This window comes from Hyalella azteca, unplaced genomic scaffold (genome assembly GCF_000764305.2).
Source record: "Hyalella azteca isolate HAZT.00-mixed unplaced genomic scaffold, Hazt_2.0.2 contig10243, whole genome shotgun sequence".
In the NCBI taxonomy this organism is placed as follows: domain Eukaryota; kingdom Metazoa; phylum Arthropoda; class Malacostraca; order Amphipoda; family Hyalellidae; genus Hyalella; species Hyalella azteca.
Genome location: NW_025940289.1, coordinates 45,409 through 70,352, shown reverse-complemented (window position 1 = coordinate 70,352; position 24,944 = coordinate 45,409). Strand labels below are relative to the sequence as shown.

Sequence of the window (24,944 nt, the reverse complement as noted above, 5' to 3'; positions counted from 1 at the left end):
CGGCATGCAAGCTCAGTGTGGCTGCGGCCGTGAGTGAGGGAGGGTGTGTGAGTTAGGCGCTCACGTCGTCAAGAAGGATGACGCGGGAGAAAGTTACTGTTTTACTTATTGTGTCCGCGTGTAAATGGAGCGGTTTAGAGATCAGAAAGCATTGGTCATTACTTGTAAGTCAAACTTTTTAGGTCAGAAGGCCTTGGACACCGGGAATTCTCAAGAAGTTGTTAATTATTATTTTATCACTCGAACTTTCTTTCCGTAGTCGAGAAAAAAATCCCGGAATACGACTAATTTAATAATTTCTATGCAGTTATCTTGACATGAAAAAATGTAAATGACCTCCCTGCATGAAAATGACAGAATTATTTTAATAATTACAATGAAACTGTTCCACTTTAGGCAGCGCAAAAACAATTAAAGGAAATCTGGCCAAAAAAAAATTCGGCTTCATCGTAAGAGTAATGACCAGCCGGCAGAACCACTGCACTTTAGTTGCCACTGCATTTGAGTTTCCACATCGATTTTAAATTTTCTTTTAATGCAATGTTTAACAAATATCAATAACGAAAAAAATTATTTAAGACTTAGACAAAAGTTCTTATTTAATTATGTTCAAATTTCAAGCGGATCAAACACGATAATCGCAAGATATTGACGATTCGTGCGTAGTAAATAAATTTAAAGTTAACCTAACCTAACTCAAATGAGACAATGACCATTTAAAAATTTATATCACTGAAGCAACAAAATGACACTAATAATAATATCTCTGTCAATAATGTGAAAATTCGATTGCGAGCAAAAAGTATTGGAAAGCAATAAACACATTAAAAAATTTTAACCGTTACGTAAAAAACCGTTATATTGGAAAATCATTATTAAAAGGAAACAACGATAAATAGAAAAAATTAGATCAGTACTCACTGCAGTGAGTGTCAGAGAGCGCATTTTCTCGTCCGTCCGTGACGTGAAGTCACGGACGGACATGACGAGCACAATAGCGCCTTTTCTTCCATAAATGACAAAATGCGCTAAAAACAACCCAAAAATCAGAAAACTAATCAAAAAAATAACCAAAAATTATAAAATCAACCATAAAATAGAAAAGAAACATAAAATAGAATAAATAATAATAAATTAGAAAGCAATGAACAAGTCCCCCAAAATATCGAAAACTTCTACAAAGATCGACTCAGGAAATAAGTGTCAGCAGTGCGGTGACACGTCCAATAATAAATACACAAATGTGTTTATTTAGAAATCGTCAACACGCCAGGCTTGTCATCAGCTTCCCCATCTCTCGCCACAATGCTATTCTTACCAAAATTGTCAATCGATCGGTCGGGACTTGATCGAGTTGCGCGTGTTTATTTAGAAATAAGCAACACGCCAGGCTTGACATCAGCATCCACATCTGTCGCATCAATGCTATTCTTACCTGAATTGTCAATCGATCGGTCGGTACATGATCGAGTGGCGCGTGTTTAGTTTGAAATCATCAACACGCCAGCCTTCTCATCAGCTTCCCCATCTCTCGCCACAATGCTATTCTTACCTGAATTGTCAATCGATCGGCCGGAACCTGATCGAGTCGCGCGCCCAAGTCACGATTTGTCGACGAGGTGCCGGCATAAAATTAGTATATATAAAAGTATATATATAATTATAAGTATATTTGCCAGTATAAAAAATTATGAAAAAATTACACAGGAAGTAAATAGAAATTATTTCACGGGTCGTGATGACACAAAAAGAAATTAAACGGAAATGTCGACACAATTTCTCAGGCTGTACGAATGTTTGATGGCAGTGGGGACCCACATTCTTACGAGGTCAACAACGCGTCATATATGAAAAAAATATAACTCAGTACTCACTGCAGTGAGTGACAGAGAGCGCATTTTCTTGACCCACATTCTTACGAGGTCAACAACGCGTCATATATACAAAAAATATAACTCAGTACTCACTGCAGTGAGTGACAGAGAGCGCATTTTCTCGTCGACGAAAACTTGAAGTCACGGACAGACGGACGGAAAGACGGATGGACAGTCAGACAGACGGACATGGCGAGCACAATAGGGCATTTTTTCCATAAATGAGAAAATGCGCTAAAAAGAGACATTTTTCCCCATAAATACTACCGATTTTTTAATGACAATTTTCACTTTTAATTTGCGTAAAGAGGAAAAAACCGTATTTTTTTTCCATAAATACTAACGATTTTTTATGACAATTATGACTTATTATTTTCTTCAAACGATCCAGGATTTAAAGAATATATACATAAATGCAAATACGATAATACGAGGTTAACAAGTGCACAGTTATTTTTTCCTTTACATACAAACAATTTTTTTATGACAATTTCGACTTATTATTTTCGTCAAACGTTCCAGGATTTTAAAAAAATCTATACATATATAAATGTATATACAAAATACGATAATACGAGGTTAACAAGCGCACAAATATTTTTCGTGTACATAATAACGATTTTTTGATGACAATTTCAACTTTAAATTTTTGACACACGATCCAGGATTTTTTACAAAAAATTTTCATATATACAAAATACGATAATACAAACAAGTGCACACATATTTATTCTGAAATCACTGTTGGTTAATGGGTAACAAGCACTAACAAAGATATTTTTTCTATACATGCTAAATATTTTTTGATAACAATTTCCACATTTTATCTTCATCGAACGTTCTAGATTTTAAACAATATACATATATAAGAAGACGATAATACGAAAAAGAGCACTCATATTTTTTTCTTTACATACCAACGATTTTTAATAACAATTTTCACTTTTTACTTTTGTCAAACGTTCCAGGAGTTAAAAAAAATATCTACATATATAAAAATTACTATAATACGAACAAGTGCACAGGTATGGGTAGGATCAATATACGCTGGTCTCATGCACTTCTCGTCCTCTCCGTATTAATTGGTGAGTGTATAATTAATTAAATTAAATTAGTGTATAATTAAGAAGTGTTATTAATTAGTGTATAATTACGAAGTGTGTAATTAAAAATATACGAGTGAGTATGTTAATTGGTGAGTATACGGCGGGTATTATTAAAAGTATACGAGTGAACATATTAATTAGTGATTATACATGCTAATTAGTGAGTATGCCATTATTTTTCTTTTGCATGTTTCAACATTTTACATACATTTAGACTTATTATTCTATATTTCAATACATTTTAATAATAATTTTCTTATTCTTCGTAATTTTTTTAACAAATCGATCGATGTTTCTTGCTGGCGTTGGCAGGTTACCGAAATTTAAAAAAAAGTATATAAATTTAAATATTAATTAGAGTCACTTGTGCCATTTATAAATTTCAATTTTAGCTCATGCAAAACAAAAATTTATTTTGAAAATGATTAACGTAAATTTGAAATATGGTAGCAAAAAAAATATTAATAAAATGTATTCTTTGGTCTTTAATGTAAATTCCATACAGGAAGAACTTCTGACGAACTATTATATAATAATGATAATGTTGATATTGATATTATAATAAATATTCGTAACGAATAAATAATGAGTTATTTTTCTCGACACCGTAATGCGATGACATGTAAAATAGATGATGCAAAATAGTGGTGTGATGATACAAGTGATCTCATTCATATGATGTCACAATATGATGCAGTTTTTATTAATCATTAATGATGTCGTGGTATGTCATCATTAATTACATTATGATTAACCATTAATTAATCGTGATATAAATAATGATGTCTTAGTGACATCATTATCCCTGCACCATTACTCAAGGTATTATAATGATGACTGTTGAAAAGTTTACATGAAATGATAAAGATGTCAACTCAATGATATTCCCTTATGGTAACGAAAATATGATGAGTATGATAATGAACATTACTTGAAATAAATACAATAAACATTAAAATTATGATGGTAACTATGGCATGGTGAATATGGTGAGTCATGCTTGGGTATTGCCCTGCGTTACCAGGTATTGCCCTGCGTTACCAGGTATTGCCTGCGTTACCAGGTATTGCCTGCGTTACCAGGTATTGCCTGCGTTACCAGGTATTGCCTGCGTTACCAGGTATTGCCCTGCGTTACCAGGTATTGNCATTAATTGAACTTAATGGGTGAACTAGCATTAATTGAATATAATGGGTGAACTAGCATTAATTGAATATAATGGGTGAACTAGCATTAATTGAACTTAATGGGTGAACTAGCATTAATTGAATATAATGGGTGAACTAGCATTAATTGAACTTAATGGGTGAACTAGCATTAATTGAACTTAATGGGTGAACTAGCATTAATTGAACTTAATGGGTGAACTAGCATTAATTGAACTTAATGGGTGAACTAGCATTAATTGAACTTAATGGGTGAACTAGCATTAATTGAATATAATGGGTGAACTAGCATTAATTGAACTTAATGGGTGAACTAGCATTAATTGAACTTAATGGGTGAACTAGCATTAATTGAATATAATGGGTGAACTAGGCATTAGTTGAACTTAATGATTTGACTTCGGTGCGTTCAAATGAGGGTTGAATTAATTGAACTTAATGGTTGGTGTAGCATTAATTAAGAATAATGGTTGAACTTGCATCAATTGAACCTAATGGGTGAACTAGCATTAGTTGAGCTTAATGGTTTGATTAACATTAATTGATGAGAATGATTGAACTAGCATTAGTTAGAAATAATGGTTGAACTAGCATTAGTTGAACTTAATGGTTGAACTATCATTAATTGAAAATATTGGTTGAACTAGCATTAATTGAGATTAATGGTTGAATGAGCATTAATTGAACTTAATGGTTGACTAGCATCAAGTGGAACCTAACGGTTAAACTAGCATTAAAAGAACTTAATGGTTGAACTAGCATTAATTGAACTCAATGGTAAGACTAGCTTTAAAAGCAACCTAAAGGATGAAATAGCGTAAAGGATTTAATGATCAAACTATAATTAAAAAGACTTAATGGCTAAACAAGCATTAATGATCGTAATGGTCTAACTAGCGTTGATGGAATCTAATGGTTCAGCTATAACGGAAAGTGAACCTAATGTTTGAAGTAGCACCAAGTTTCCCTAATGGCTAAACCAATGGCTTAACAGAAAATAATTTGGTTGTCCCTCAGCCCTGGGGCTTGGGGATGAACAAGGATTCCCCCACTCCATCCGCAACACCAACAGGATCCCTGAAGAGGAGGATCCTTATGAGGAAGTGCGGCCGCCGTCCCCACACCCCAACCTCAAGTATCCTTTCGACGAACACAGACTCTACAGCAGGTCTTCGGTGGGTGTCGTGCTAGAACTACAGCTTCTGGCCGCTCGAAATCAGTTTTTCCCTAACATACTTCGGGGTATGCTTCAGCCTCCGCCTCAGAGTTGCGATGTTCGCGTTAGAGTTATTCTGGGTCTGGTTGGCCACCTGATCGAAATCAGGTTTTGCCCGGCCCATCAAAATTTTGAATTGGTGGCGACCCTGAATTAGGAACCGCCTAGGACTCGGACCGAACGTAAATCAGCTTCTCTATGTCCGCTTTTCGGTCTACATTCCGGTCCCCGAATCAGACAGCTACAAGCGCCTGGTCCTTATTCTGTAAGAGTTGGCAGAATAGGACCAGGCGCTTGTAGCTGTCTGATTCGGGGACCGGAATGTAGACCAAAAAGCGGACATAGAGAAGCTGATTTACGTTCGATCCGAGTTCTAGACAGTTCCTAATTCAGGGCCGCCAACTTAAAATTTTGATAGGGTTGGTCAGAATCTCTTTTCTAACTTTATAGTCGCCTGAGAGTATGACAAGGGTTGGCCGAGCCTAGTCATACCGAGATAGCAGGCTGCCGAGGCTGTCTTTCAAACACTGAGCCGAGGTTGGCATTAAGAAGCTGATTTACGCGCTCCCCGAGTCCCGGGTGGCACCTAATGCAGAGTCGCTACCACGTCTAAATTTTATTAGGAATCTTCGGTGAATGCCGTGCAAGGGGGTTTTGATTTGCGCATTGTTTTGAACCTTGATGTTTAATTATTCAACAGCAAAGTAGGAAGCGATCGGGTTGCTATTCTGTCACAAGAAATAAAGTTGAAGTTTTAATACATTTTGAAACTCGCATTCAAACTTTTTCGTATTTTCTCACTGTTCTTCCCCTTTTAGTTTCAGAAAGCTGACGCGGTCGTCAGTCCGCCTACGCGGTACGGGGATGACGCCCCTCCGGCCAAGAGGTGAGCAAACTTAATAAAGAGAGGGAATATTAGGTAACAATTAATATATAATTATTAATTAATTATTATTTATTGATAGTTTTTATTATTAATTATTGATAAAATAATAATAATTATTATTAAATATATTATTAATAACAATTAATAAATAATTATTTGAGTAAGTGAGCATCAACCTTAATTAGGATGCTGCTCAATCTGTATAATACGCTGACCAATTGACCAATCCATAACCTTTAGGGCCTCAACGTCTACGTTGAGAATAGTTGTTATATTATATCAATTAATAAATAATACAGCACACCAATTAACGCAATGATGTTATTAATTTACAGCGACATTCCCCCGAAACCCGACGTGGCTACATCCCGTTCCTCAGACACCCTATTCCCCGGTTGGAGTCAACCCTCTCCACGGATCCAGCGGCGGCCAAATTCCAATGTCCAACCGCGCCGAAAGAAATCCGGGAACAAAGGCCAGATATCCGAACGTCGTTGGTCTGAAGAACACCCACCCATTATTCCAGACAAAAAAGGAATGTGGGTGCGACTACCGATGCAACAGGTCTTGAAAAACGGAAAACCTGTAGGGGTTAGGTATGTGCCAGGCAAACTACCACCTGGTGGATTCCGACCACCTCCAGGAGGTGAAATGGCCGTACCGCCGTACCAGAATTCGACGGGATCGGTGGTCATGATAGAAGGAAAACCATACCAAATCGTTATTCCTCAAGGAGTTTCACATGTACCTTACAATCCACAACTTCTACAACCAGCTCCACCGCAACAATACTACCCACAGTTTCTACCCAACCCACAAGTTCTACAACCAGCCCCACCAGAACAATACTACCAACACGAGAGGGCGTCCCATGGGGAGAGTTCTAAGGCCCTGGACCTTAAACCCCCTCCAATGCCCCCTTTGAACCCAGTGCCGCCCCCTTTACATGCCCCAAGGCCTTTCCCTCCCCGAGTGGTGAATAAAGTCCACATGAAGAACCCAAGTCCCCCTGCGGAGGTCCACAGAAAAGACCTTAATCGTCCCGAGTCTGCGTGGCCTGGTCGACCCCAGCCGGTGACAATAGAAAATTTCGGCAGACAGGAGTCGGAGCAACCTCTCCCATATAGGGAAGTTACGAGGGAAGAGTTCAAAACCCCGGATTCGGTTTTCGAGCCCGTAAAGTTCAACCCACAGGTTGAAAACTTCCGTTCACCTCCCCCGTTGCCAGAATATGTCAACAGCATCGAGAAGAGTGAGGGGGTTGAGCCTGAGGCGTACGACGGACCTGTGATAGGCGACGTGCTGGGCACCATATTGCAGGTGAGATTAGGGAAATAAGGTGAGTAGATGAGGTAGATAGGGTGAGATGATGAGGGAGATAGGGTGAGATGATGAAGGAGATATGGTGAGAAGATGAGGATAAATATTCCTTCTTAGGTTAGGTTTCCGTCCAAAACTATGCAGTGATTCCAAGAGGCTCAAATCTGAACCACCAGAAATAGAACCGTGGATCTTTAGGTGCTCTCAGATACAGATCCGTCGCAGTTTCTATCCTATCCTAGGGGTAGGATTATCCTATACTAGAAATAGGATACCTTTCGCGTAACTTAAATTTTGCGTACCGACTGTAATTAATCTTATTCTGTATATTTTTTCAATCGATGATGGAGATGATCTCCGAAACGTTCCAATTGAAGACATGTAGGGGCATTTCCTTTTATTTAAATGATGAACGTGTGATTTGAGCATACTAATGATATAAGTACTGATAGTTAATATTATCATCACATCATTACTTTGGGAGCGCAGCCGTGGGTAACAAAATTGACTCGTAAACAGGCCCTGGGCCCAACGCCAACCATCAGCATGCAATATCTACACATAGCCTCAGTTCAATGAGCTGTGGGTAACTCCGGCTAACAGTAAATCCGCTTTGCACAACACAGCCACTGACTGCTTCACAACGCCCGAGCACAACTGGCCGGAGCGCAACAGGCCCTACCGCAACAGCTGCGACGTGCTGGGCACCATATTGCAGGTGAGATTGGGGAGATAAGGTGAGTAGATGAGGGAGATAGAGTGAGATGATGAGGGAGATAGGGTGAGAAGATGAGGGAGATAAGGTGAGAAGATGAGAAATCTTCCTTCTTGGGTTTTATTGTGTCCGTCCAAAACTATACAGTGATTCCAAGATGCTTAAATCTGAACCACCAGAGGTGGAACCGAGGATATTCAGGTGCTATCACATCGGGTGCACAGTCAAATCGAAGTTCCTATCCTTTCCTAAGGATAGGATTATCCTATCCTATCTAGGTAATTGCAAGGTTATTTGTTCCGTTTTTACGTAGTCACATCGAAGTTCCTATCCTATCCTTGGGATAGGATTATCCTATCCTATTCTGAGGAATCCTATCCTAGAGATAGGATTATCCTATCCTAGGTAATCACTAGGTTTTATGTTCCATTTTTCCGTTACTTAGGTTCTAATAAATTTCGCGTAACTTATATTTTCCGTACCGACTGTAATCTTATTCTCGAACTGATGATGGAGATGGTTTCCGAAACGTTCCCATTGAAGACATGTTGGGGCATTTTCTTTTATTTTAATGATGAACGTGTGATTTAAACATACTAGTGATGTAAGAACTGATACTCAATATTACCATCACATCATTACTTATTTCATCACCCCTATCACCCCAGTTGCCCGAGGACACCCCTGCGGACAGCGACCACGTACCCTCCTTCGCCGCCCAGCTCCTGGTGGTGCGAGACGCTCCCACCAACATGCACCCACCGGGGTACAACGTGTCCCAGTACAACCAACACCACCCAGCGGTAGGTTATACCAGGGGTTGTGGTACAACGTCTCCCTGTACAACCAACATCACCCCACGTTAGGTCATACAATTGTAGGTAGAATTTAGATATCCTTATATATTTGGGTTTATTGTGTAGTTTAACTAGTATGTTGGGTTTGTAAAAACATTTTTCCGGATTAGAAATAAGCGATGTGTTGTCAATGTGTGGGATGACGGGAAAAATGTTCAAAATAACAAGGCTATCGGTTTTTCAAACTATACTGTATATCGTTAACCTATTCTTACTCCTACCTACTCAACTTTTTCCAGTTATGTCCTAAGTCGAAAGGAAATGTAAAATTTTATTCTAAATCTTTTGAAAATTTGAACGTATTTTTTTCTCGACCGAACCACGAAGATTACTTAATTTATACGCAGAGCTGTGCAGCGCTACTTTAAAATGTAGCGACCGCTACCGCTACATGCTCTAAATGTAGCGGGCGCTACCGCTACAATTGCTTAAATGTAGCGCCGCTACCGCTACATGCTCTAAATGTAGCGGGCGCTACCGCTACAATTGCTTAAATGTAGCGCCGCTACCGCTACTGAAAATGTAGCGGCCGCTACATGTAGCGCGCTATTGCCCACCTGTGTTAATATGTACTTACTTAATTTATATGTACTTAATGTATATCTGCTTATGTATGCTAATGTATATACTTTACATGTACATAATGTAAATGTACTTAATTTATATGTAACTTATTTATTTGTACTTATTTAATTTATTTGTACTCACTTAATTTACATTTACTACCCCCCCCCCAGACGACGAAGCTGCCCCGTACGAAGTTCTTCTGCGAGGAGAGGGAGTTTCTGCCGGGACTGTACGCGGACGTGCAACTTGGCTGCAAGGTAATAGTTACCCTTGGGGACCATTACCCTCTTTTGTTGTTAGAGATTTATTCAGTTACCCTCGTTTGTTCAGTTATCCTCCTTTTTCAGTTACAGAGATTTGTTCAGTTACCCTCTTTTGTTAAGTTACAGAGATTTATTCAGTTACCCTCCTTTTTTCAGTTACAGAGATTCGTTCAGTTACCCTCTTTTGTTAAGTTACAGAGATTTGTTCAGTTACCCTCTTTTGTTCAGTTACCCTCTTTTGTTCAGTTACCCTCCTTTTTCAGTTACAGAGATTCGTTCAGTTACCCTCTTTTGTTAAGTTACAGAGATTTATTCAGTTACCCCGATTTTTACAGTTGCCTTCTTTTGTTCACTTACTCTATCCATTTTACTACTGTACACTCTACTAAATAATATTCTATATATATACAATATCACATACTATTCTATATTATATACCATACTGCACACTACACTTTATTCCATACACTGTACATTACATTATAGTGATTATACTATACACAATACCATTCACCATACAATACACATACTATACACTGAATTCCCTATATACTATACTACTACGCACTGTACACAATATTATTCACTATACAATACAAATAACATTCTGTATACAATACAAATACTACACAATGTAGATGTATCCCCCAGATCTTCCACCTCTGTGTGCCGGCGCCGCTGGGCTCGACGATACAGTCGTTCCTCTGCCCCAACTCTACACTGTTCGACCAGTCCATCCTGCAGTGTAACTACTGGCAGGTTTACATTACATTATAGTGATTATACTATATACAATGCTATTCACTATACAATACACAATACCATTCACCATACAATACACATACTATACACTATATTCCCTATATACTATACTACTACGCACTGTACACAATATTATTCACTATACAATACAAATAACATCCTGTATACAATACAAATGCAATACAAACACTATTCTGTATACAATACAAATACTATATACTGTACATGTATCCCCAGATCTTCCACCTCTGCGTGCCGGCGCCGCTGGGCTCGACGATACAGTCGTTCCTCTGCCCCAACTCTACACTGTTCGACCAGTCTGTGTCCTGAGAGTATGACAAGTGTGTCCTGATAGTATGACAAGTGTGTCCTGAGAGTATGACAAGTGTGTCCTGAGAGTATGACAAGTGTGTCCCGAGAGTATGACAAGTGTGTCCTGAGAGTATGACAAGTGTGACCGGCCGAGGCTGAAATGAGCGGCTGATTTACGCGCTCCCCGAGTCCTGGGCGGCACCTGATACAGAGTCGGGTCCGCACCTAAATTTTGTTGTTAAAACTCTGGGGTCATACTTTCAAGACTTGCAAAGTGAACGTAAGTACTTACGCTCCATTTTCTTGTCTATAATTGGTGGATTTTGGTTGATGGCTGATGATTGGCTGATGAACTTACGATCTCTAAGCTTTTTTTCCATGTATAGGCCCTGGGCGGCGCCTGATGCAGAGTCGGTCCAGCACCTAAATTTTTATTAAGTTTTATTGTTGTTTAAGTATTATTAAGTTGTATTATTATTATATAATTTTTATTAAGTTTTATTGTTGTTTAAGTATTATTAAGTTGTATTATTATTATATAATTTTTATTAAGTTTTATTGTTGTATTGTTTTGTTGCCCGGCAGCTCGTGGACTGCAGCGACAGCGCCCGCCACTACGCAGCCAACCAGCCGCTGGCGCTGAGCTACCGTAGAGTTAACGCAGCATACCTCCCCCCCCAGCAGGCGGGGGACCCCCTCACCCTCAGCATGCTGAGTGACATCCGCGCCCAGCATGCTGACTAGCGTGGCATGCTGACTAGCATGGCATGCTGACTAGCGTGGCATGCTGACTAGTGTGGCATGCTGACTAGCGTGGCATGCTGACTAGCATGGCATGCTGACTAGCGTGGCATGCTGACTAGTGTGGCATGCTGACTAGCGTGGCATGCTGATTATTGTATACTTACCAGAAATACTCATTATTGAAAACCTTTATAGTCTATAACTATTTATCGAGGTATTATAGTATCTATAAAATATTTACTATATACTTTTATTTATATACTATATAAATAAATATACTATACTACTATGTAAGTTTATATACTATAAAAGTATTATAGTATATAGACATATACTCTAAAACTCCATCGTTGCTAAAAGTTACGTTACTTAAAATGCGTCCAAATGCATTGATAACAAAACTGGGTCAGCATGACACACTCTTTACTTGTTTCAAAAAAGTGCCTCTCTATTTTAACAAAATTACACAAATTTTTTCGCCTGTATTCGCGAGCATTTTCAGCCGTCAGGGAGAAAAAAAACAACACTTGAACCTTTATCCCAGTGAAAATTTACAGACGTGTCAGCTTCTGATTTCGAGTACCAGAACCTGGGGCGACTCTAAATTTTGTTATGGTAGCAACGCCTGGGGTTTTTATTGAGGTTCAAAAGACAAATGTAAATCCCGGAGAGTTGTATGAGTTACTCAGATATCGCGCACAATTTTTACGGCTAGTTGGAATTGAACTCGCAACTCACTGCGAAAATCTTGCTATGTTTCTTATATTATATAATTATATACTTTTTATAGTGAAGATACATTGGAATTTATTGAACCTGAGACTGTTTTTAATTTAGAACAAGAAGCTGATTAATGGTGAAGAATTATTTATTATAAAAAAACATTATAATTCATGAAAACTGCACATGAAAACAATAAAAAAATAACAAAATTATAGCAAACCACAAAATTTTTTTATTAAAAAATATGATGACTGCATTTATAATCCATCATATATCTCATGTCTATCAACAAAATTTCTTAAATTTTTTCATATAATAAATTATAGAAAAGTATGAATGTATAAAATATTATAAAAAAAGATGATAAATTTTCATTTTATACTTTACTTGTGGGAATTTTTTAACCTATTTTTTAGCATCTTGTTAATTTTGATGATATTCATCACTAATGATTAAATTGAATATACACAAAGAAATAAGTTACTCAAAATGTATTTAAATGCGTTGATAACAAAACTGGGTCAGGATGACACACTTTTTACTTATGCAAAAAATTATATTTTTTTGTAAAAATTGTAAAAAGTAAAAAAAAAGTAAAAAATAAAAAATTTTCCACAAAATTTTTTTTGTGTAAATTTTTTTACACACAAGTACAAAAATAAAAAATTTTACTTGCGCAAAAAATATTCGGACAAAATTACACACAGATTTTTCAGCCTGTATTCACGTGTATATTCAGCCTTCAGGGAGAAGAAAACAACACATAAACACAGACACACACAGAAAATACAGATTTATTCAAAGGATTAAAAATACATTGTCACACAGAGAAGCTTCCACACATAGAAATCGAAGAGTATACAAATTTTTGTGTGCCTTGTATACATAGTACATGGTAACTATACAAATATTTGTATTGACTGTATATTAATTGTATATACGTGGGGTACAAGAGCAAATGATGTTAATAATTAAAAATAAATATAATAATTAGTTAGAGTATATTTAATTATGTGACAATAATTGTAACGAAAAATAAAAAAAAATTATATTTCAATTATTAATTATTTATTAACATATAGCATACCACTAGTGACATGAGGATACAGAAAATATTCTGTATTATTCAGAAAAATATTCAAAATATTCATCAACTCACACACACAAGCATTATTGCAATATTTAATTTAAATAAAAGATTAGTTAATGGCACTCAAAGTTAATAATAAAAATATAATGTCAGCATTAAGTTAATAATAAGAAAATATGAAGGAATAAGGAACGTATTATGTTTTTCAATGATGCTAAAATAATTTTATGTATTAACACATAAAATTTATGTATTATTTATGTAAAATTTATGTATTAATACATAAAATTCGAGTGAATTTCCAAACACACGTTTAGTATACAAATAAGTATTAAGTAGCAGCAGTTTAGTACAAGATACACATAATAAAATTTATTATATATACAAACTAATTTTAGGGGACACAAAATTTAAGTAAAAGAAAATTATTTATTCGATCGTGAATAAATATATAAAAAATAAATGAAAATTTTAATATTTTTTGTCTAAAAAACAATTTTTTCAAAATTACAAATATTCAAAGAACAACAACAATTCTTTTAAATTCATTAAAATGTCAAAGAATAAAATTCTAATGAATTACATTTTTAAAAAAATTTGGTCGTATTTATATAAGAAATATAGATGTTGAAAATAGTAATTAAAATGGAGCAGTTTGTGAAATATGTCATTATTAATAATATATCAATATTATAGCCTATAGATTTGCTATAATGCCTTATCAGCATTAATCTATTAGTTTTAAATGTTAATAATGTGGATGTTTGGCCATACATATTAAATATATAATAAGAGTTGTATATAATATGACTTAGAATATACAAGAGAGGCATGTGTGGTGCATACACTAATTGTCAGTACAGCATATTCAAGAAAATACAACCTGAATTATCATGTATGGATTATATAAGAAACCTGTATGACCAAAACATTGAAAACAGCATCAAACTTATTTTTTTCCAGCGTTGCTTCTTAAATTTCAATAATAATAAATAATATACATGTGTAGAACACACAGAACCAGACAAACTAGGTTCTTGTATAAATGCTTGTATACAATACAGAATATGGGAATATTAAACATAATAAAATTATGTTCTATAATAATAATAATAATAATAATAATGCATATTTTGTAACATATTTTTTTGTTTATAGCCATGTTCTTGTCCTTAATCTTCCTATAGTCTTAGGGTCAAAATCATTTTAGATCAAATTGACCCATTTATTGGAAATGAAGACAACAGGAAAACACTAGTTACTGCACTATAAATACATGTATAAAACTACATACACACTAAACAATATACAGGAAACAAACATACAGCCTAAGAATACATATACAGAGATAAGATCCACATGAGTATACATATAAGGCAAGACTATCAAGGCACTGCAAAGACAATAAGTATAGAAATGTGTCATAATTGTCCGGTGTCAATCTGGCATCTCATTATAATCATTATTATTGTATGTAATTGAAACGTAATATTCACTTGACATGATAGAGAGTGATGACGAGTCAACATCTGGTAGACACGCGATCAAGACCTTAGTTGTGGGCGGAAGCTGAAGGCTATATAAGGGCCAGCAACCTTAAGTAAGGCCCCCGCAGTTGTTGATAAGCGCTCCGCGATGCGAGGGCGGAAGCTGAAGGCTATATAAGGACCTGCAACCTTAAGTAAGGCCCCCGCAGTAGTTGACAAGCGCTCCGCGATGTGTGGGCGGAAGCTGAAGGCTATATAAGGGCCAGCAACCTTAAGTAAGGCCCCCGCAGTAGTTGACAAGCGCTCCGCGATGTGAGGGCGGAAGCTGAAGGCTATATAAGGGCCAGTAACCTTAAGTAAGGCCCCCGCAGTTGTTGATAAGCGCTCCGCGATGTGAGGGCGGAAGCCGAAGGCTATATAAGGGCTAGAAACCTTAAGTAAGGCCCCCGCATTAGTTTATAAGCGCTCTGCGATGTGTGGGCGGAAGCTGAAGGCTATATAAGGGCGAGCAGCCTGAAGTAAGGCCATCCAGCCGTAGTTTATAGCGCTCCGCGATATGTGGGCGGAAGCTGAAGGCTATATAAGGGCAAGCAACCTTAAGTAAGGCCCCCGCAGTTGTTGATAAGCGCTCTGCGATGTAAGAGGTCGTGTTGGTTGCTCCGGCCAGATTGACACCGGACATAATGACCCATGCTGATGAATGTGTGTCATTTGTGACATAGTTTTTCAATTAAAACTATACATACAGAGAAATGTGCAGGATATTGTCCGGGTAGTGACACACTTTTAGCCCTCATATGAGTCAACCTGACCCAGTTTGGCCCTACAAAAGGGCGTATCGGTGATACTTGGACAACATTACCCATTCCTTTTTTTCAGTGGGCAGTGGAAGTTATTATACAGGGTAGAGAACTTTAAAAAGTTTAGAAATTAATATATTATTTAATTATTAAATATGTCCTAATGTAAGGCATGGCCCCATAAGTATAATTCATATTATTGTAAAACTTCAAGTTGTATGGTAAAGGATTTTTATAAATGCATACATGATATCAAACTTCCTGTTTGAAATATGCTATATTTCATACATATGCATACATAATACTATGCATGTATTATGCATACTAATAATATGCTTATCAATTAAAAAGATAACTCAGTACTCACTGCAGTGACAGAGAGCACATTTTATCCTCGACGAAAACGTGAAGTCACGGACGGACAGACAGACGGACGGACGGACGGACAGACAGACGGACGGACATGACGAGCACAATAGCGCCTTTTTTCCATAAATGAGAAAATGCGCTAGAAATTCCCAGGCCGAATGCTAACCTCCTTATAGACTATTCCATTGAACATTTATATGACATTGCATATATTTTCATACTCTATAATGCATTACATACACTTGAATGCATTGCATACTGTAGAAATCATTTCATTGACAAATTTCAGACTTTGGTTTCAGCTTCAGATTAATTGAATGTAACACGACACACAGCTGTGTGTGTAATGTATAAGTTATAACACAGGATAGGTTTGACTCCAGAAATCTCAATTTATTTTAATCACTTGATATAAGAATGACCGAAAATAACAATAATAATAATAATAATAATAATTGTGCTACACGAGATTTTAAACATGTGTTATATTCACGACACTTTCAGTAAATGTTATATGTTGGTAAAGGTCATCATACAACAATTTAAAAGCTACAACATTTCATGCATCTCTGAAATAAAACGAAAATTAATATTATCCAAGGAAACTTCTCTACAAAATTTATATATAGTCGTAAATATCTAATTAACAGCTCAGTAAAACACAGAGGTTATAAGAAATATCAAATGAACATTAAAAATTTAAAATCTTGAATGTATTTGTAGTTTCCTAATTTGTTTAATAATAAGATTTATTGTATATAATGAATTAATGATAAAACAAATAAGACTTAAATCTATCCAACACAAGAGATAAAAATGACTAAAGCCCTTAACGACATAAAAACAGTTCAAGATAATTCCAAATAATCTTATACTCAGTATAAGATTCTGAGAACAACTAAAACTCGTGTTCACAAGGACTTAGTTTGTCCCATCAACGACTCGGGTCATATTTAAAATGAATTAGCTATTATACATACTAGTAATGCCTCAGGATTCATTCAAAAGTCATTCATTCATTGATTCATTATGAGTCACTTGAATCGCCACGACACATCCAACCAACAGGTTCCTTTGTCAGACCTACACACTTAGAAAAACCATTATTTTCAACAGCAATAGCTTCGTCCGACGATTCTTTGTTGAGGCTGACATAACCTTCAGTGCTTTCCATCATTGATTTTTCTAGTTCAAAGCTAGATTCAAAACCTACATTCAAATTCTCAGACTCAGGCAAGAGTCCTGTGGCACATTCTTTCACTTCCACCCTACTATTGATAGTTATCGTACCTCCGCCACGCTGCGTACCTCTGGAACCTTCTTTATCTCCCACCCTCCTATCGATAGTTCTCGTACCTCTGCCATGCATCTTACGACTGGCAGCTCTAATTTTATTAGTAACAGGGATAACAGTGTTGGTTGATGAACAACTGACATGTTTACTTAGCGAATGCAACTGCGTTCCTATCCCAACTGTCTCTTTTGTTGTACGTTTGGCACTTTTGCTTGATTTCAAACTTATTGCTTCTTGTGAGTCTAATTTCATACCACTGGCACCTGCAATCATTTGTTTTACACCACGGGGATTTCCGCTTACATTTTCCATAGGATTCTTCATTTTATTGTGAACATTCTTTTTGCTAAGGTTACGTTCTTGAACAAACTTCTTTGAAACAATGCGACTTTTAATACTTCTGGCAGTATCTTTCTTTACGCGAGACTTTAATGTTCTCGTGGCATCTCTGCATGTCGTACCTCTGGCAGGCTGAACATGAGGTGTGGTATGCCTGGCAAGGACGTCGTTGGAAACAGAATGTTTGGTAGGTGCAGAATCCTTTAATATTTTACGTCTGTCATGAACGTTGTTTATGGTGAAACTTTTGCCAGAGGCATCATTTGCTTTCATACCTCTAGCACCGGCAGAAACTGTCGTATCTCTGGAACCGGCAGCAGCTGTCGTACCTCTGGCACCGGCAGCAACTGTCGTATCTCTGGAACCGGCAGCAGCTGTCGTACCTCTGGCACCGGCAGCAACTGTCGTATCTCTGGAACCGGCTGCAGCCGTCGTACCTCTGGCATCGGCAGCAGCTGTCGTACCTCTGGCAATGGCAGCAGGTGTCGTACCTTTGGCACCGGTAGCAGCTGTCGTACCTCCAGCATCGGCTTCAAAATCGAAGTACATTCTTGTGCCGAGCAACACGAGGTCACAAAGTTCGTTTCGATCCTAAAAACGGAGAAACAAATTATATTTTTTCAACAATTATAAATAATAAACAAAAAGGGAACACAAAAAGTATCCACAACTTAAATTGAAAAAATCCGATGAAAGGAATATTTTTTGGAATTAAAAGAAAAAAATCGAAAATGCTGAATTTAGCCTCATTCCAAGCATAATCTTCGACATTTCCATAGGACCAGTCAAATAACATGTTCGGGATATATTTTGAAATATGCTCACTTTGTATGATGTTTCAAATTACATCATTTATCCACCTAAAGCTTCATTCATTATAAAATTATATTCTTTCCTACGTAATTATTGCTATCTGGTCTTCAATATTTAAAACACTAGTTTTCTAGTTCAAGTAACTAACTAACCACTCTTACATCAAGCGGTTACTCACCATGCATGTAGCCGCGTCTTCTGCGTCGGGACCTGCAAAAATGTGAGAAAAACTGTACAAAATCATTAAGGCTAGAAGGTATAACTTATAATACATAATAGACAAATGTATTAGGAAATTATTCCTGAGTACATGAACATAAAAATTGATTTCTAATTTATCGTAATGCATTGAATATTTTCATATGTTCCTCGAAAAATATTGCCAAAAAGATACATAGACTTGCTTCTTAATTATATCACGTCTTCAGCAACTGTAACAACATTAGTTTCGGTAACAATATAAACAAACAGTAAGGAAAAATGTGTCTAAGTCCCATAAACGGTAACAAAATACAGAAAAAGTCCCACACATACCTATATTGACTGGAGACTTGGACATGTCTTGTCCTTTCGTCTTCACGTTTTCTTGTTCTTCATTCACAGGATCCTGCATGATGTGGGCAAATTTTTCAATATGGGATTTGAAAGCTTGACCAGCCTGGATAAGCTGTGACAAAGATTGTTCTTTGACAGCGCTCAGAAGCAGGGATCTAGAGACAGCGAATTTCATAGCCGCTTCTGATACGGTCATGTTTTGCTCTACTACTGCGGTAACAGCTTCAAATAAGTTGTCTTTCTCGCTGATTTTCACTGAATTTATTGGCAAAGATTTTTCGCCAACGGCTGCAGAAGATTTTTCTTTCTCGCAGATTTTCACTGAATTTCTCGGCAAAGATTTTTCGTTAGAGGCTCCAGAAGATATTTCTTCTTCGCTGATATTTACAGAATTTCTTGGCAAAAATTTAGAAGAGTTTTCGTTTATTTGCAGACTTGAATCAATGGCTGTTGGCACAGTTTCCTCAGAGGGACTACCAACATTGACTGAAGTGAGGGGGGTTGCATCAGTATTTGTTATTGGTAGAATAATAGGAAGTTTCTCGTCGAGATCTCGGTGTAGATTGCTAGAGTCTGCGGGAGTTAACGACTCTATTTTAATGCCATTATCAACATTGGGAGCCATCATCTTTCTAGAATGACTGCTAGGAAAAGGTCCAGATAACGACGTGTCACCAGGGCTTAAACCCGTGCTTATTGCAGTCGCTCCTTCAATAACACATTTATTCTCTCCTTTGCCAGCAGACGAACAAGAGTTCTGGTCACAGTTTAAACTCGTTTTACTTACTTCACTTGCTTCCCTCGTATCACTCAAAGCAAAATGCTCATTAGCATCGTGGCCTTCCACGTCAATTATTACGTTGTCGACATCCACATTAGCTCCACGATTTATTTCATGTTCATGAGGAGGCTCAATTATGGGTTCTTTGTTTCTAGTTAAATTCGCTATAACTGAACTATTTAACTGAGGACTAAATGTGGACAATTGTGAGGTCGAATCTACCGGAATTGAAGCCACATTTGAAGAAACTTCCAGCTGGGTTCCGGTTCCAGAATTCGGATGTAATACAGATTTTATTTTCATTTTGCATTCAGTTTGAGGTCGAAGAGCCAAAGAACTTGGTACAGCGCCGAAATTTTCCTCACGTGATAGCAGCTCCTCTTCCATGCAATAATTTAGTGTTGAAAATTTTGCCTCGTCCAAAAGTGGGTTTAACCGATATTTTCTTTCTTGCTCCTTCTCCACTTGCATTCTGGCGAAATAAAGTATTAGGTGTTAGACAGGGGTTACAATGCACCATAATTTATGCATTCAGGTAAATGCAGCAGTAATAAATCAGGATTTAAAACATATTTTTGAAGAAATTTCACTTTCAGGATTTAAAACATATTTTTACAGAATTTTCACTTAGTTTTAATTCAATTTACATGAAAACTTTTTCGGAACATGTTTTTACAAGAATATTAATACAAATGTTGACAATAAATAGATAGTCTGTTTAGGAACTATGAATTCCAAATTCTTTCATCATATATATTTTTGACGGTTCTCACCTCTCGAAAGACTGTCGCATTCTACACCAGAACCAGCAGGAAGTGAACCATCAAGGTTCAGGGAGTTCTTAGATGTGGTTCTTCTCCTACCCTTGTTGCCTCTTGTTCTGTGGCCTGAGTTGACAGACAAAAAAACACTTTTAAAATAATGTAAGACTTGTGTGTACGAATTTAATAATATTCAACAATTCGAGTACATTTGTCATATGAATAGCTGGAATCGGATGTTTTAAAGTTAAAATTTAAAAAATAATGTATTCACAAAGAAATTATAAAATAAGAGAGGTTGGAATGCCCCAAGCTACCTGCACTGTGAGGCTTCCTGTCCCCTGGGATGGGGTCATTGGGGTCGTAGGTGTTGTTTGGGTCATTGGGGTCGTCGTCGCTCCGGCGCCATCTTTTCCGGACACTCAATCTTCTAGATGCGGGACCCAAGATTTTAGCGCTTACATTACATGCTTCAGAAGATTCACTTGTGATTATATCTGTTGATCTTTTCTCCGAAACTGGATTGTCATCAAATGAAACGGAATCCAGAATTTTACTTGCAAGAACATTACCAGTTTCGTTATCTGCTTCAGAATTCGTGTCTGGTAATATAAAATTCTGGAGCTGTGGCTTTGATTCATAACTATCCATAGAATTCACATCACATAAGCTCACGGAATTTTTTAGAGAGCAACTCTGAAATTTTTTCTGTTGTGCTCTACGCACAATTTCCTTGGCGATGTGATCATGCAAGGTTGTACGAGGGATAGAGTACATATGGCTTACAACTTTCTGCTGAATGTGTTTATCCAATACTAATTCTATAGCTTCTTGCAAGGTTTCTTTTGTGTAAACCCGGTACTGAGGCCGCTTGCGGGGTTTGCCTTCACGAGTTAACCCCATAATGGGTTGAATGAGGTTACGGGGTTCAACCGTAAAGGGTTGAATGAGGTTACGGGGTTCAATCTTAATAGGCTGATTGAACCCCGTAAAGGGTTGGACGAGGGAAGGATCAATAGGAGTATCAATCTCTGATCCTGCAGATAAATCAGCATGGGATAAATACATCCCCTGATACACAGTATCTTCAACAGTTGATNATCAGTTCCATGAGACGTGATATCAAAGCCTGATGCTGATGGTGGAGTGAATCCCTCTGGACCCAAACCTACATCATTCATGGAAATATCTTCTGTAGATGTTGTCAACAAATTTGAAGTAGGGGCTGAACTACAAGCAAGATTTTTGTTTATCAAGTTGATTTGATTATCTTGCTCCGTCACTGAGCAACCATCGTCATGATTGAGTGGAGTTTGAGAAGCAGTGCAGTCTTCATTGTCGTCCAGTGAACATTCTAGGAAGTCGGTGATGCTGACATAGTCTTCTGCTTCTGTAAATTATTATTATTACTATTGTTATTATTATTATAACACAATCTTGCATTAATTGATTATTTTGCTTCTGTAAATATTTATTATTATGATTATTATAACATAATCTCCCCTCAATTATAATACAGCTTCTGTAAATTATTATTATTATAACACAATCTCTTGTGAATTGCCGATATATTAAAGAGTGGATTGTCTCTCATGGACTCGGTATAAACTTTATTAATCACATTATTCAATGATAAATCTGATTCATATGTAATTTTTCAAGCAGTAACCAAACTTTTACGTTTTTCAGGTCAGTTTCATTTGTTTACAATATGTGTAAAACTGCAACAAAAACTTGAATAATAAATTCAAACGAGTAATTTAGATTCATTGAATGCAACTACTATGAGGAGATAACAGTAGGAGATAACAGTGAGATATACAAGAGCACTAATGACAACAAGAGATAAGAGAGCAACATGGAGATGAATGATAACAGACAACATAAGTGATGATTAAATAAAGTGGACATATATAAAATAATACATATATAATTTATATTAAATTAAAAGATGTATTTCTACATTTATATTTTTTGGATCATTTATATTTCATATTATAATAAAATAATTGTTTTGTATTCTCTACTAGTGAGTATATAAGGAAGTGAAGGAAGTATATATGGCAGCTGTAGTAGGACTGTAAATATGGCAGCTGTAGTAGGACTATAAATATGGCAGCTGTTGTAGGACTATAAATATGGCAGCTGTAGTAGGACTATAAATATGGCAGCTGTAGTAGAACTATAAATATGGCAGCTGTAGTAGGACTATAAAAATATGGCAGCTGTGTAAAAAATTTACACCTCACCTGTGTCGTTGAAAGCCACGTCATCTGCTGAGCTCAGCCATTCCTTGGAACCTTCAATACAGAAAATATCAACAATCCACAAACATCTTGTTTGGATTTATGGTCAGAAATTCCTGCAACAAACTTAGAAAAACACAATTGATACAATGTGTCTTTGCAACTGGATTGAAATATTGGCTGTGATTTAGATCACAAACATTGAGGCACTGAGTTGCTGGTTTCTTCATATTGCAGTCAATAAATAATGTTACATAACAATTAGCAATGACTGGATAAATACATTAAAAAAACATGCTATGTATAAAATAATGCTAGGCAGCACTTAATAATAACTAAATAAATTTATGAAATAAATATATTACAAATAAATTCTATCAGTTCACACATGAGAATATTAAAGCAAAGATCCTTCGTAAAACTCATCTGAAAATGATTGAATAAATTCGTGAAATAAATATCCTACAAATAAATCCTATCAGTTCACATACGAGAATATTACAGAAAAGATCCTTCTATAGAACTAACCTGACAATGACTGAATAAATTCATGAAATAAATCCTATCAGTTCACTTGCAAAGAATATTATAGCAAAAATCCTTCCTTAAAACTCACCTGGCAATAACTAATTAAATTTATGAAATAAATTTCCTACAATTAAATCCTATCAGTTCCTTAACAATAACATTAAAGAAAATGTCCTTCTGAAGAACTTACCTTGACTCGTCCACAGCGGCCCCGAGTAGGATTGTTTGAGGCCAAGAATCTTTGCCTCATACGAGCTCCTCTTTCTTTTTTTAGGTTTAGAAACCTGATCTTCATTAATAAATTCATTCTTGATATTAATATAGTTAGGCTTACTTCCAACATCCAAATTTACTGCAACAGATGAACAATTTTTATGAACTTCCTCTTCATCGTGAACCTCAAACGATAAATTTCCATTAGTTAACGGTAACTTTTCGAAGAAAAAACTTCCGTAGTGTAGGACTAGATGTTGATGAAGTTTAGTTTTAGGTATACCAAAGGCTTTAGCCGCCATGGCATAAGGTATGTTCTCCTCCACGACAAGTCTAGCAGCCTCGCTTAGGTCTTCGGGTGAGTGCGGGTTCGACATCAACAAACTGTAAAAATTAGTTTTGACGTTCTTGAGTCTGTCGAAGAGAAGACGTCTCGGGATGCCGAAGCCCTTGGAAGCGTCGCGCTGCGTCCACTTGTGCAGCAGCACCATCGTCATGGCCTTGGTGATGAGGTCTTCGGGGTACCTGTGGCCTCTACTGACGGGGGGCTTGGCTGCTGGGTCCTCTGCAAAATTTATTGAAATTTAATGCTGTGTTCTTGATATTAAAATGACATCTAAGCTCTTTCTTGACAAGTAAATTCAAAGCCATATTGAGTTTAGTGATATATTCAAAAAATCGATTAACATACATTCAATATGGGTGTACACTTACATTATTACCTATTTTTCATATATGGGATTATAGTATTAAAATATTGGGGAATGTCTATTAAACTCAATGTGCATGAAAATTCCTATTGCATTCAGTGGTAACAAGAACATTCCTCAACACTGAGAGAAATAAGGTATGCTTATAATGAAATATTATATACAGTGGTGATTTAGCATAAATTGTTTCAATAACATCGAATGAAAACTAAAAATGCAATTCAAATAACATAACTTCACAATCATGAGCAATCCAGTAAAAGGCAATGAACTCTCAGAAAACTGATAGGGTAAATGTGACAATTGTATGTAAAAACTTGCTATGATTCTTTAAGCCTTTATGGCATAAAGATAAAGTATGAAACTTCAAGGAATTATTTAAATTATAAACAATAATGTAAATTATAGGTTATTGCATTGTTGTAGTTGTATCTCTTATACACATCT

The 24,944-nt window shown here is 36.5% G+C and overlaps 3 protein-coding genes and 2 long non-coding RNA genes across 5 annotated transcripts in view; 1 reads left to right on the top strand and 4 right to left on the bottom strand.

Moving 5' to 3' along the window:
• Positions 1-5,163: 5,163 nt before the first annotated feature.
• On the top strand, positions 5,164-11,995 carry LOC108668359 (pollen-specific leucine-rich repeat extensin-like protein 2; the record flags this gene model as incomplete). Its single annotated transcript, XM_018155557.2, is given in 7 exon segments — positions 5,164-5,321; positions 6,181-6,248; positions 6,584-7,568; positions 8,952-9,086; positions 9,878-9,964; positions 10,622-10,729; positions 11,630-11,995. Coding segments are annotated over 5 exon segments (1,272 nt in total). The 3' UTR covers positions 11,789-11,995.
• A 5,289-nt stretch (positions 11,996-17,284) lies between these two features.
• Positions 17,285-20,375, bottom strand: LOC125178494. Its single transcript, XM_047882338.1, has 3 exons — positions 19,238-20,375; positions 18,882-18,913; positions 17,285-18,481 (listed from the first exon to the last, which is right to left on the bottom strand). Exons 1-3 carry the CDS (start codon positions 20,340-20,342, stop codon positions 17,285-17,287), a joined length of 2,334 nt encoding a protein of 777 aa, XP_047738294.1. The 5' UTR covers positions 20,343-20,375.
• Positions 20,376-20,498: 123 nt separating this feature from the next.
• Positions 20,499-21,268, bottom strand: LOC108668360. The gene is made up of 3 exons (XR_001930596.2): positions 21,118-21,268; positions 20,813-20,926; positions 20,499-20,511 (listed from the first exon to the last, which is right to left on the bottom strand). It is a non-coding gene; the product is annotated as an uncharacterized LOC108668360 (long non-coding RNA).
• An 844-nt stretch (positions 21,269-22,112) lies between these two features.
• Positions 22,113-23,908, bottom strand: LOC108668361. The gene is made up of 3 exons (XR_001930597.2): positions 23,765-23,908; positions 23,050-23,100; positions 22,113-22,190 (listed from the first exon to the last, which is right to left on the bottom strand). It is a non-coding gene; the product is annotated as an uncharacterized LOC108668361 (long non-coding RNA).
• A 38-nt stretch (positions 23,909-23,946) lies between these two features.
• Positions 23,947-24,944, bottom strand: part of LOC125178493 — a 5,776-nt gene continuing 4,778 nt past the window's right edge. The window contains exons 7-8 of the mRNA XM_047882337.1: positions 24,001-24,352; positions 23,947-23,959 (exon numbers count right to left, since the gene is read on the bottom strand). Coding sequence (XP_047738293.1) covers positions 23,947-23,959; positions 24,001-24,352 — 365 coding nt within the window. The remainder of the gene's footprint in view (positions 23,960-24,000; positions 24,353-24,944) is intronic.